Genomic DNA, 14,251 nt, shown 5'->3' on the forward strand with positions numbered 1-14,251 from the left:
ATAACGAATTGTTGGTGTAATTGATCGATGAAACGTTTCCTATTCACTCAAAAGACGAGAACACATCTTCGCTGCAGTAAACAATTTTATCCACATGAAATGATAACATCGATAGTAAAATTATAAATGTTTTTAGCATCAACAAACACTTGTACTTTCAAAAACACCTCCAGTTTGTCTTAAACTTACGCTGTGATCTATGATGTCTTCTTGGGTTTCAAAGTAGCGAAAACAACACCAATGCTTCTTTTGCATATGTGATTTGCTATCAAAACCACTTCCTGCATTCTCCAATTAAATCCGTTAAAAACCCCGTCGCACACGCTACTACTACCAGGATTGTGTGCCGACGAGAGCCATTAATTATTCGCAGAACGTTCCTGTACTCTCACATCTACCATATGACAAGTGTGATGATGCAATATGTTGACAGCAAAACTACCTCAGGATTGGAAAACAAGATAATGCACCTTTCACGTATCGCCTACGGTATATCAGGCTCAAGCCCACGAAGCTTTTAACCTCCATAGGAAGTTCGCTTTCTAGGCACGATTTGTTATTTAATACATGGGTCTGGAAACGGAGTCTCTGGAGACGTGTCTTTAAGCAGCTTTCTTGACGTAGTGAGTAAAATCAGTCTGTTGTCATATTACCTTCGCTCTAAATAACTGAACCATATTTTATTTGTGGGAGGGAACACAAAATAATTGACTGGAAAAGGCCTTCAATAATAATTGTCATTTCTCTAATGCTTAGCTTTAAATAGATAATATTGGCGTGAATGTGGGATTTATGCAGCGTTTATCTTACAATTATCCCAATTTCTTTTTTTTAATTTGTCAAGTTTGTTCAACAAACTAGTCTACCGGAGAAAGAATCAAAGCGGCATGGAACATTTGGGTTTCTGACGGGAAGAGCCTCTCTTGTAGCTGAAATTAAAGCAAATAGAATTGTATAAATTGTATGAAATATAGTTTACTATTATTAACCAAAACAGATATTAGTCGAGAACGCCTACTTTGGCGTGTAAAGACGAACACGCTGAAGTACACGTGTGGATGCATGCATATTCGTGCTCTCATGCTAACACACGACCTAATATGATCAACACTAAAGATTTGCCTGCACTTACACATACACGTAGAAATCTGTGGTTACCCTACACGTGAAAAGACGTGTGCTTTTGTTCACTTTTTGCACCTTAAATGCTAATACATTCCCATAAATCCACCAGAGCCTAAATACAGTAGGCGTCACGACCACGACACGACAGTAGATATTTGTGTCAGCTTGACTGAATCAAAACAACAATACCTAAGACAAAACCTGATTTATGTTAGGCATTTGTATCGCAGGAAAGGAAATGTACAATTTTCTCCTGATTGCACCCCGTCAACATTAATCTACGACCCGTTTTACATAAGAGCTATAGCCCAAAGATTGTCCTGAACTTTCAGACCCAAGTTCAAGTCTACTTTCATGCACCCAAAATAAATCGGCAGTAGAGCAATGAATGAAACGCTTTACCTGGTTTATAACAGGAGAGACATGGTTTACGTTTCAGAGCAATATTTACTTTATATTTACATATCAACAACCCCTGGTGTGAATTTAATTTGAACCGACCAAACTAAGGCCAATTTTGGAGTTTAGGCTATTTTGTAAAACCAGTCCCTGAGCACTGTATTCCTTGTGGGAACTCACCTAAAAGACGGCACTCGTTTCGTGTCACACACCTTCCGTTTTCAAAAAACGGTCTTTCCATCGGGCACATGCACCCGGGCTTGCACGTTGTCACACAGCGTGGGGAGGGGTTAGAGCACGTGCGAGTGCACGTCAGTCCGCAGTTGGAGAATACAAGGCCGTCTGGGCAGACTGAAATTATGGAGAACGGAAAAAGGACAGTCAGTGTATCATAAAAAAATAAATTCCTTTCGGCGCAGTAAAACGGGGCATAAAATAAAAGCTTACAAACAGCGTATAAAATCCGTGTGTGAATTATGTTTCTACTCAACACACACATTTTTTAAGTGATTTTCAACAAAAAGTAAAAGAGGGCTGTGACAAAATTTTTCGCCTCCTTTGATTTGAAGACACCATTTAAAGGTTCGGTTGTTTGCAAAACTTGAATAATGGTCATAGACGGTGGTGAGCCACTAGGCTATACCGTTGAAGCCTCCGACATACTGTAAAATTACATTCGGACACAGTGGCTTGAATTTTACGAACAATTTCATTTTTTTTACCCTTCATAAATATAAAACAGGTCATTTGAGAAGTAAAAAAAACTTAACTTGTGCAAAACATTTCGACTTTGGTGTTGCTGTAAAGCCTGCCTCAGTGGGAAGGTACATGTAACTTTCTACATCTTAAATTACTTTTTAAAAATGAGATTAGTATAAACACACTATTTACACCTATAAATGAAATTATTCAAAGTCCCCTGGAGAGATTACCTTGAGATGGTCCGGGAGGTCTTCTTGGTCTTTGCAGAGGATTTCTAGGGGCTGGAAATGAACAAATGGTATTTGAAAAGATTAAAGCTGATATTGGACTTCAATCCTATGAAAATAACAAGGTTCTCCCTGTCCTGTGCAACCCTAATGAATCTCTATACCAGCTATCGGCCAGTGTGATCGCATCATCATTAACTATGACCAAAGCCTGTCAAAAGCGGCCAAAGGTTCTGGAACACGATTCCAACGTTTCGCCTAATTTATCTTTAACTTTATCTTTATCTTAAAGTCTGCCGAAACATCGCAACGTGAAACATCCAAATGTGTTAGCTGTGACGCCTATTTTACGCAAATGCGTTTCCATTCGAAAAAGGAAGTTTGATAATAAATGTATAAGATACATTGACTGTAGGGTGACAAAAATGCTTAGGGCAGCTGGTCACGTAGATGGTAGGAAAAGGTATACAGCTTTTAAAGTTATTTAATAATGTCAAGGAATTGGGCAGTCCCTCTTGCCCCTCCCCTTTACAGCCTTCGGTGCTGGATACCAAATGCAAATTTTCTTGGGATCCTCGAAAATGCTCCACTCGAATCATCACTAATAAGTTCATGTCTGATGATACACAATTTGTTTTCTGTGAAAAAAGGAAAAATGTTTTATGTATGTAGTGTTGTTGTTCTTTCTTTAAGAAAAAACTAAACAAACTGAAATGTTTGAGACTTACGCAGAGGATCCGTGGTTTGCACGCGAGTCTGACCGCCAATTCTCGGAACCATGCACGTGTTCTCGCACTCTGCGCGAGATCTGAAATTATTCCCGTTGCCACGACAGCCACCATACTCAAACTGCTCACACCGTCCAGCGTTGGCGTTGTAGTGGAAGCGATCTAATCTGGCTCGGCAGGGACCGACATCCTTTCCCAATGTACATACTTGGTTTGAGGTTTGCCCCAATCCTGTATATGTAATAGATGGTATAAGATGAAATGGTGATTTTGGCAGTTGAAATTGTATTTTCATGTATAACAAACAAGCAATCATTTTAAAGTTAGTTATTGATACTCTTATATGTTATAAAATATTTTATATATATATACTTTTATAAGTACGAATGTGCTCATATGTACACGTGTATATGTGTGTACAGTGTATATGTACCGCGTATGTACATGCATAAGTACGTCTGTATAGGTCGGTAACCATACATGTTGCTGTTTTGAGGAGTTAAGACTGCATGTACCGCGTGTATTTCTTAATATCGCGCCAACAAATATGAGCGTCACTATACTCACCGTCAGGGACACACCTAGGCGCAGGCTGGGGGCAAGGTGCCCGGATGCAGAATATTGTGTCCTGTACACACCTTGTGCCCGGACCACAAGGATTGTTCTGAAGCGGGAATAATGTGTAATGTTAATATATAAATACAGGCACAGGAGCTTCACTAAACATACTGTACTGTATAATGAAATGGATATGAACTTAATGTCGAGAGAACTTGATATAATTCAAGTACAAAAGTCAAACTTTAAAAATTATTATCTTCATTTAAAAAAAAATGAAAATTACAAAATGAGTATTCTTATTAAGTCTTTAAATGCATCATTCGTGAATATTAACCCTGTTTCCTTGCGATATGATCCATTTTTGAGAAGTGTCAAACATGAATTGGGTTAAAGAATTGGCCTAACAATTGGAGCTTGTATTTAACAAAATGACTAAACGCAAGGGCAGAGTGATGAGAATATACTCTGCATGTACAACAAGGTTTCCAGTGTGTTTGCAGTTTTACACTAGGTCCTAGAGAGCGGTCGTCTCAACCTAAATGTGTTAGTTGTCCTGATCTGAAATTGTGCTGCACCATGTTTCGCGTGTAGTTAGATTCCCATCTGTTATCAAGGATACTAAGGCATGAATCATAAACGTCGCTTGGCTTCAGTTCAAAAACTCCCTTTTTTAAAATCATGATAAACGCTCCTTTGCCATTCCTGTAGATATTCATCTCAAATTACTGGTAAACAAACCAAAATCACCCAAGACGCCGACATTAAAGAACAATGGATATCATAACATACGACAGCAGGTATTGGCGTCTCCACTGGCCCTCGTTTAGACACATTTAGTATTTACCGACGAGATGTTTCTGATAGCATTTAACCTGGAATCCGGCACCGTAATATTAACTGGTGAAGTATCGTGACCATTGTGGTAGCAGCATATAATTATAGAGCAACAGGGGAGCGCCATTATATGGGTGAAGCACGCAAGACAACGGCTGTTGCTTTTTAACGTGCAGGGTCAGTTTCTCAAAACATCATTAGACACAGACCTTTTGGTCTTATCATTAAGACAGTAAATGGTGGTCTAATTCAATTTAGAATACACTTCCAGTAGTGCATTAACATAAGGCAACAATTGGTTTAAACAATTAGCCACAGGGACTCCTTTCTTTTATAAGACAAGTTCATTTTGGCCACTACTCATTAATCTTCAGTTTAGCCGACTAATAAAAAAAATGGGCTTTAAAATGACACCTACTTTCGGTCTTAAGTCAATCGATGAAAAGGGACCCACTGATAAGATTATTACTACAAAAAACATGAAAGCTTTCCCCAGCAGAGACAACAAGGTAAAAATAATCAATGTCTTGATGAGTGAGTGTGGACGTGGGAAACTCCAGCCAATTACCAGTGATAAATAATGTCCCGCGCTTAATGGTTGTTTTCGGCCTAGATCTCATGAAATAAATAAGGAAGTAAACAAGGGGGCGTGGTCGACAATGGTGGTCAAATTGTAATAAAGAGAGAAAGGAGTCATTGAGGAGTGGTTAGGGCCACGATGAGATAAATGGACACTGAAGATGTGGGGTGGAATTTCTGAACTAAACCAATGCAAAATTATTATTGACAGCCATTATGTAACTTGATTCATGCCATTTTTTAATGCATGAAAAAAGATATCATTTATTTGACAACTGCTTCCAGATTTGTCCTCCATGTGGGAAACTGCAGCGACCAGAACAAATAAGCCATGCTTAGAAAAGACGTTTGCCAAAAAGTTCAGCTTTTCTGAAAATGGTATATTTTTTTAACTGACAGAAAGGTCTAAGCAGCATAACAAGATTTTTATAATAGATATTATGCTTACAAATAAAGAACTATTTTAATTGTCATTGGCAAATAACGTTTTTTATAACTGAGGAAAGTATTTAATTGTCCTTGTACTATAAAAACAAATAATTTTTTCACATTTTCCAGCACGCTTTCTCTAATGAATGTAGACATTTAAACCATCTAAAAGATTGTTACATTAAACTGTATTCGTTCAACGTGAAAACGATTAATGGTCTATGACGTTGTACATGCACCAGCATTTGCAAATGGTATGAATTCACTTCACGTAGGGCAACTCTATGATGTAGTCATCACAAAGTACGTGGATGATTAATCATACAGCGCAATAATAAATTTTCTATGGAATCTTTAGATTCAACCATAACTTTTTTCTACTTACAGACAGGCATGGCCCTCCAACTTGCTGTGCCTATAAATACAAACAGATTTTTGAATATATAGTTATAGACTGAATGAAATATACTTTCTCACGTGCATAAAGCATGTTCTGCAGAAATAATTTTAGATCATGTGTTAAGTTACCCACCCGTTTTACTTTTTGACGTGCAAGATATCAGTTTTTTTTTCAAATATTTCAAATTTCATTCAGTGCTATATTTAAAGTTACTGCTGTGTAACTACTAAGAAATCAAATTCCAAACTCCGTTATTCAAAAAACTAAAGCCAATTAAATTGAATAGCCTTACCGTAGCTAAGCCCACCAAACAAAACATCGAAAATACCACAACAGCTGTTGGCATGTCCATTTTCAAATCTCTCTATCTCTCTCTATTTATTTATCTATCTCTGTCTGTTTCAAACTAGAGCCTTGTTAGCGCTGGGACATATATACCCTGGCTAGCGTGTCTTGGGTCCATGAAGCGGCCACCGCTGTCCAATTGACCGGACCAGACTTGAGACAATGTATGTATGACTTACTTCATACGAGTCATAAACGATGATAGGCATGGTATGTAGTCTGTGCAGTAGTTTGATAGCTAAGTCTCAGTTTCTTCAAGATTTACCTTACTTTACTTTAATTTACTTTACTTTACAAAAATCATTACATTCTGCAACTGTTTATTTTTTATTTTTAGTGAACACAGACGCCTATTATACATATACATAATTCTTTTAATGATCGACCAATTCAAAGCAAGGACAGAAACCGAAATCGCTACACAAATGTGCTTTGTACACGCAATTTCTGGCAATATCCTAGACCTGAAGGTGCAAAGTAACTGAACGTTTTCTAGAGCTGTTGGAACACTTAAGTGGATGTGAAAAATACTTGTACTGGGTGCTGTGACTGTTGTTTCATCACAGAAGGCACTGCTGTTATTACTGTTCTTGTAATCAGTAATCAAAAGATTAAAAAGATCTACTTCTTACTTTCAGGTCAACGCAACTCTTTTCTAATCACATATATATATGTATATGTTCTGTTTCCGTGACAAACCGACTACTTATAGATAAATGATTTACATGTATGTTAAAGGCTCAAAATATTGCTTATTGGCATACTGCTAATCATGAGAGTATAATCGTGGCATTCACACTGTGCCCAAGTTAATCCTTGAAAGATGCCCTGAACTTTTTCACCCCATGGTATGTACATGTAGTTACACTGATCGCAGACGCGCATACCACTTAGACACCATTTCATTATTGCACAGTATCGAGGCCTATACCCAGTAGCTAATCTAACATCTTGATATATTATGTGGTCATTGGCATTCCTTAATACATATTATTATTTCTATTAAATAGACAACGAACAATCACTTATGAGGAAATGGCCAATAGAGTTTCTATTGTAAATAGCTCTAGAAATTTATATAGACTTCACGAGGGAAAGGGGGGCTGGTGGAGTCTGAATGTTAGCAGACGAAATATTGGCTGGTATTGATAAAAGAAACTAGTCATTTCAAACAGAGCTAATGACACTGTTCAACACTTATGCGGAGATTGCTAAAAAAAAAACAGCCCATTCTTTTGACAATATTTATTTTCTTACAAGGTAAAATGATTTACAACAAACAAAACAACGGTATACAACACAAAAACTACATACATGTGTATAATTCTTCTTCTATAAACATTAATTTCCTTATTATACAATCGTTATTCCTTATTCCCAATAAATACCAGAGATTTCCGTTTTCGTCTAAGGTACTGAACTATTAGTTTTGAAGCCATATCTCGCACTGATTTCTAAATAGATGTGACTAAACTTAAATAGAAGAACAACACGTTTCGTACAGTAACTACAAGTAAACACGTGCAGTGGATGTATGTACTGGTATACTGACGCATAAAAAATTATGGAATATAGAATATATGTATCTATATACATATACAGAACTATAGCAAAGAATACATATACAAATATGCGTCTTAACACTTGCAGGCCGTACCGGTAAAGTTGCATCTGCTCTCACTTACAAATTACACAATAAGGAAAATGTACGTTGCAATAAGTCAAAAAGTCAGAACTTTTCATATGGGAGATGTAGATGACTGTGCTTTGGGATGTAGCTCAATGAACAATATTTGTTTAGATATAAAATGATATCGTGATATGTTAGCAGGTTATTCTGCCGGTCAATGGATCGGTGTAAAACTCTCTGTTGAAGCAGCGGAATAAGAAGGCAAGACTCGATGGTTTTGTACCTGCAATGAAAAAAATATTAACTCAAATGACCACTGCGTCATATATTCTGACATGTTTAACATTTAGTCATAAGGTTAGTAAGGTTCTACTCAGCACACATGTGATGGTTGACATGTTTTGATAATTTTAATCAAATTAAATACTTAAAAATTGTAAAACTAGCTGATATATGCACTGTTAAGCCTACGTGATAACTTTCGTTCGAAATCTTTCCAATTAGTGGCGCTAATAGACAATAAAAACTACACCGATATCTGAAACACACCGTTTGATTCTATATATAGCGACTGACACCTCATAACGTTTTAAGTGTATTTCACCTGTTTGTGGGCACTCCTCGGCCGCGATACACCTCCCCTCGTGAAGCACTGGGGCGCTGCGCGGGCATTCACACCCTAGCGTACACACCATCATACACACCGGGTTGGGGTTGGAGCACGTGGGCGGACACGGGGAGCCGCACAGTCTAAAGACTTGTCTGGGAACTGGACAAGATGCTGAAAGATTGAATTCGCTTAGAAATATGTGAAGTACAAAATTGGAATCAAGTGAAGGTGTGCAATGAAACTGTCTGGACGCATAACCAAGAAATAATTTTAATAATTGTTACAGTGAGGTGAAAATTAGCCAAATAAAATTTGTGACATATTCGAACAAATAAAAATAAATAGGGCCCCATCCTTCCCCTTCCATCGAACTCTTGTCTCTTTGCAGTGACACCTAACACCGTGAAAATGAAAATAGATAAAATAAATACTTACAATCCGCCTGTTGGCTCTGCTGAGTGACCTCCCCAGATGACCTTGCGCATGCGCTTTGACAGTCCTGAAGTGATCCAAAATTGTTCCCGTTTCCTCCACAACCGCCGTAGATGAATTCCTCACACGTGTTTGACTCCGAGTTGAAATAATATTTTGTATAATAGCCTCGACAATGGCCCACAACTTTTGGCTCGCGACAAACGTCTGAAAATAGACAAAAATAATCAGTTATAATAAAATTTTAAAACTGAAATTTATTCTGTTTGAGCATGAGTTTATGGTCAGTCTCAGGGCAAAAATCTCAGCCGTCTTGAATTCTAGTTTTACACTGTTTATTTTTTATTCAAAAAGCAGCTTCACTGGTTTTTAGCAATTGGCTATCTGTTCACTCATTTAGAGCAAAACTCTCTGAAACAGAATAAAATGCCATTTGGAATGTTGCAATTCTCATTGTATTAAAATAATGTCCACCGAGTTTATGATTAAGAATTGAAATTTTCACCATAGCCTATAATATTTTATATCGATTTGAATTTTGTAAGTTAAGGAATGCACACACCAGAGTGCTTTGCAGAAAATGGTAAACCGTCATTTGACGTGAAATTTATAAAATCAGATGATTATAACAATAAACTAACACAATAAACTTCCTACTTCACCTCCACTTGACGGTATAGCTAACAGAAAGAGAAGGTGTAATTTACTATTTAGTGTTGGGCATTTCAAATACCACTGTCCATTAGATGGACATGTACTTTGAATATGGTTACAAAATCAAGCAGAACAGAATGAAACAAAACGTGCATACACCGTGCATACACAGTGCCTTTAATTGTATGATACTAAAGAATTCCCTACAATATTTCAATTTGCTTGGCCCAGCTCAAAAATTCAACCACCAAAGTTTGTTCTTAAACAACAACTCTGTATAAAATAGTTTATGACGAGTGAATTTAGAACCTACCAACACATAGTGGTTTAGGCTGAGGACAAGGACTGGTGACGCAAACTGCTGTCTCCTGTTGGCATTGGGTACCGGCCGGGCACTCCATATCCTAATATATGAAATGATACTTGAAGTTATCACCGTTTTTAAATGACACTACTGTTTATTGATGAAAAAATAACAAATGAATGGATCGTGAGGATCAAAACTGAGCTCCTTATGCAAACGCCAAAATGGTGTGTCTTGCTAAAGGTATAGGTACATGTACGGCTTTCTTCAAATTAGCCTATATAACGACGTGAAAGTCACATTTTGTGTAATGTCCGATGATAAAAAGTGACCCCATCAAGTAGATATTTGTATGTGTCAATCGTTGAGATGGAATAATAGGTAAGTAAATAAAATTAAATCTCACCTTGCAAGAAGTGGCCTCTCTCTGTTGTATCTGTTGGACAGCCACCGCAGGCGAACCCGGGCAAGCGTTCTGGCAATCTTCAAGCGTCAGGAAGTTGTTTCCGTTTGCGTCGCAGCCGCCATATGTAAACGACTCACAGGCATTTGTTTCGGCATTGAAATAAAACCTTGGGATGGACATCCTGCACCTGCCTATAACCTTAGGCTCACTGCACACATCTAAAATAACGAGAATTGAACGTCAGTGAGTAAAAAAGTATAAAGCCACAATTAACTCGCCCTAACTCTATCTGAAGTGCAGATGACGAACCGTATATTGTATGGTAGGCACCTTCAAGAATAACCAACGGAAAAATAAGCACCTACTATGTCTAAACTTTGCGTGTATATTTACTGATTTATAGCATATTTACTTAATACTAAAAATGCAAACTCAAAATAGAAAAATGGAGCTTCCATAAATACAATTAAAGGTGCCGTACGATATATCATCATGTGATCAACACCAAACGTGTTTAAGGATATATCTACCTTTTGGAGTTTCTTCGATGCCTACTTGTGGCTTGCCTGAGGCTTGGACTGAAAAATAAGATATTATTGATTTTAATTTTTTAAGTCGCTTTCACTGGCAGCAGATGGAACCAACTGGAGCATCTAGGAAGTGCGACTTCAATACATTTCCAAAATATTTGGAGTTGTACATGTATGGTTTATATTGCAGCATGTACCGGAAAGTTCTCTTTATTGTATTTTTCCGCCGAAATCCAATCAATTGAACATTCGCTACGAATGTCGATGAGAAACACAAGCATATTATATACTGACCCAACTCTGCATATTTTATTCAATTTTTGATATAAAACAATCATTACCACAAATATAAAAGGCATAAAAAAACTCACCGACACACTCAGGTTCAGACTGTGGACAGGGGGCAGTGACACACGCTGTGGTATACTGGCGACACACTGAGCCATCTGGACAACTTATATCCTGTTAGAATAATACAATATTGATTAAACTGACATCATCAAAAGCCATTTCTTTCTGGACATTTGATTGGTAACGATTATAAATCATGCCTTTGTAAATGTTAAAAGCAAATACCATTAAAATTGACCTTTTCCTTGTTAATGATTTCAAAAATTGTCAATGTGGATACACTGATTCCACTTTTAAATAATTTAAACACAGGTTAATTTCCCCGAGGAAATAGTGTTTATTTCCTCCAGTACAAAAAATAAATGTGTGCTATGCGGAAAATCGGTCGTGACGATCGAGACCGCACACATAGCATCACTGGGATATCCCACAAATATGCGATGGTGTCGTCCACGACATGGTCCAGTGCATGCACTCGGCAATTAACCAATAAACAGGTGACCAGGAAGAAGTACCATTGTTGCACCTACAACAATGTTGTTGTACTGCTATTTTGTTTGTCTCGGGGGCACCTTTATTTGGGACTTGGGTAAGTTTTATTTCATATACAGTATACATAAGGTTTGGGCGCCACGACATTTAAAGAATAAATAAAAAAGCCTTTCCCTCTGAATGTCATCTTGTAAGTTTTTATTTTTTTTTATTATTATTATTTTTTTTTTTTTGACAAGTCTCCCGGTCAAAGTGATGCATTCAAATATGTTGATGAAGGTGAAAGGCGCATTCAGAACAATTTGACCCGCGGACTAACAGATCGCGGATCAAATATGACCGATCCACTTGAAAGCTTACCGCATAATCCTCTAATATACACTACAAAGATTCCCTGCGTGGGTTACTCAGTAAGCTTTCATGTGGGTCGGCCATATTTTGGTTGTGAGTGCGGTCAAAGAGAAGCAGATTGCATTATGTCCTATAAATTCACGAGTACATGATATGAGCAGGTTAATATTAGGGTGCTTTCCCAGAGATTTAGATCGATCTAAAGATTAAGTTTTAGATCGACCTAACTCCCTTGGGGTTCACGCTAAATTGCAGTCAGCCGAGCGGGCACCATAGTTAATTACCCCCTTACAGCTTTTAGTAGGCGGGACAGACGCTTAAGCCGGCCAAGCTGACAGTAATCTAGTGAGACTCCCCACAGGGATAGATCGATCTAAAAATCTATGGAAATGGGGTGTTACACTGCTTTCGCTTGGCAAATGACCGTATCAACGGAATACAAACGTTATGTGGAAGCTAAAGTAATGTGAAGCAATTTTTTATAGGCATTTTAATGTTAACGTCCGTTATTAAATTTAATCTGTATTGCACTATTGGCATCTGGTTAAGAAAAAGTGTGACTTACCTCGCACGTTTTGCCTTGCATCTATAATGAAAAAAAAAGACAATTAAAGAGTGATACAGACTGTAATTTGATAAGACTGTAATTTGATAATATCTTCTGCGCTGCCACACGTTGAGATATAAACTAAAAACTGTCATAAACTACGTATAGTACTTGTTGCTGGAAACATTGTTCTTGACTATTCCCATTCATTTCGACATGTGGCACCATTCTTTAAATACTTACACTGATTAATTGCTTCAGATTGTAGATCTAAATATGATCTTAATATTTACAACTATCATTTTTCAATTTATATCATTTTTAATCATAATGAATCAATGTGTTGCTGCATTTTCAAAGTGCAGAGATACCTACCACGGCTGACGAGCTTTGAAAGAGAAGAACAGACAGCACGATGAGAACTTTACTGGAGATCCACACCATCTTGCTGCTTCGGTAGATTTAATGGAACAACCAGAGAAGAGTTTCAAAAACACATATCCTTTTACAAATAACACAAATGATGATATCACTTGATGGCGATAAAAGCTGAATTGAGCTGTTATCCATCCACCGGTGACTTAAATACATCAGCGGTCGAGGAAATAGCCCTCATCTCGTGACGTGGGTGAATCTAAGAACTGACCCGCGTGGCGTTACTTAATCTTGATAAAGACACGTTTGTCAAACGATACATTTATGAAGAGAATCAAGGGGTCACAGACAATTCGTGACTAAGGCTGACCGGTCCTTCATTAAACAGGGCGGTAGCGATGTCGCCGAAAGTTTTGCTTCCGGGCGCTTCTAACACTGCTTCTAAAAATAAATCGAAATTCCTTATCGCAATGAAGAACGTGCTGTTATCATATGTGGACTAACCAATGGTCATTTATATTAAAATTTTAACGCTGAATTTATCTCCATGGGGTGACTGATTTTGTAGTCATCGTACTGGGTGTTTTTTTTTTTTTAATTTAACTAATGTCATAATACAGGCCTGTAGCCAGCAATTTCAAAAGGGGGGTTCTTTTTCTGAAAAAGTGGACCTTTTTCCATATAAACGTCATGTACATAGATCAGATTTTACCCAGAGCGGACCTTTTCCCAGCAAAAGGGGCTGTTCTTTCGAACCGCCCGAAACCCCCCCCCCCCCCCCCCCCCCCCCCCCCCCCCCCCCCCCCCCCCCCCCCCACCCCCACGGCTACGGGCCTGTAATAAGATGTGATAATATGCTATGATCTATAACTGTTGGTTAAGGTTGCTGTAACAAGTTCCGAATAAGATGTTCCAAAAGTGCGGACCTCCACAAAAGCAGAAAGCAACCGTCTGATATACATAAGGTCATCCGGATTCAGATGAAATTGTGACCCTTTTTTCAATTCTGAATAATTGTCTATCATAAAAATTTTCATCAGAATTTGTGAGGAATATTTTGCAATGTCTAAATATGTCTAAACAACTAATAAGCTCACGCCGATGGAAACATGACTGAGCATACGGGCTCATTTTAAGAGTCTATATTATTTTAGAAGAGTATAAAATGAAAATGAAAAATCAACTAGAATAAATGAAAGAATATGTAAATTCTCGCCGGAATTATTGAGAAATGAGGAAA

General features: G+C 37.7%; 2 protein-coding genes across 2 annotated transcripts; both read right to left on the reverse strand.

Annotated features, from left to right (window-relative positions):
• Positions 1–67: 67 nt before the first annotated feature.
• Positions 68–6,458, reverse strand: LOC106176150 (uncharacterized). Its single transcript, XM_013558404.2, has 7 exons — positions 6,277–6,458; positions 5,970–5,999; positions 3,749–3,845; positions 3,182–3,412; positions 2,457–2,507; positions 1,705–1,875; positions 68–929 (listed from the first exon to the last, which is right to left on the reverse strand). The coding sequence occupies exons 1-7, from the start codon at positions 6,334–6,336 to the stop codon at positions 850–852; spliced, it is 720 nt and encodes a 239-aa protein (XP_013413858.2). The 5' UTR covers positions 6,337–6,458; the 3' UTR covers positions 68–849.
• Positions 6,459–7,559: 1,101 nt separating this feature from the next.
• Positions 7,560–13,236, reverse strand: LOC106176148 (putative Kunitz-type serine protease inhibitor). Its single transcript, XM_087018077.1, has 9 exons — positions 13,012–13,236; positions 12,655–12,675; positions 11,267–11,357; positions 10,896–10,943; positions 10,366–10,583; positions 9,969–10,059; positions 9,005–9,208; positions 8,564–8,740; positions 7,560–8,242 (listed from the first exon to the last, which is right to left on the reverse strand). The coding sequence occupies exons 1-9, from the start codon at positions 13,078–13,080 to the stop codon at positions 8,154–8,156; spliced, it is 1,008 nt and encodes a 335-aa protein (XP_086874203.1). The 5' UTR covers positions 13,081–13,236; the 3' UTR covers positions 7,560–8,153.
• Between the last annotated feature and the right edge of the window lie 1,015 nt (positions 13,237–14,251).

This window comes from Lingula anatina, chromosome 7, assembly GCF_051362555.1.
Source record: "Lingula anatina isolate TDL-2025a chromosome 7, LinAna3.0, whole genome shotgun sequence".
In the NCBI taxonomy this organism is placed as follows: domain Eukaryota; kingdom Metazoa; phylum Brachiopoda; class Lingulata; order Lingulida; family Lingulidae; genus Lingula; species Lingula anatina.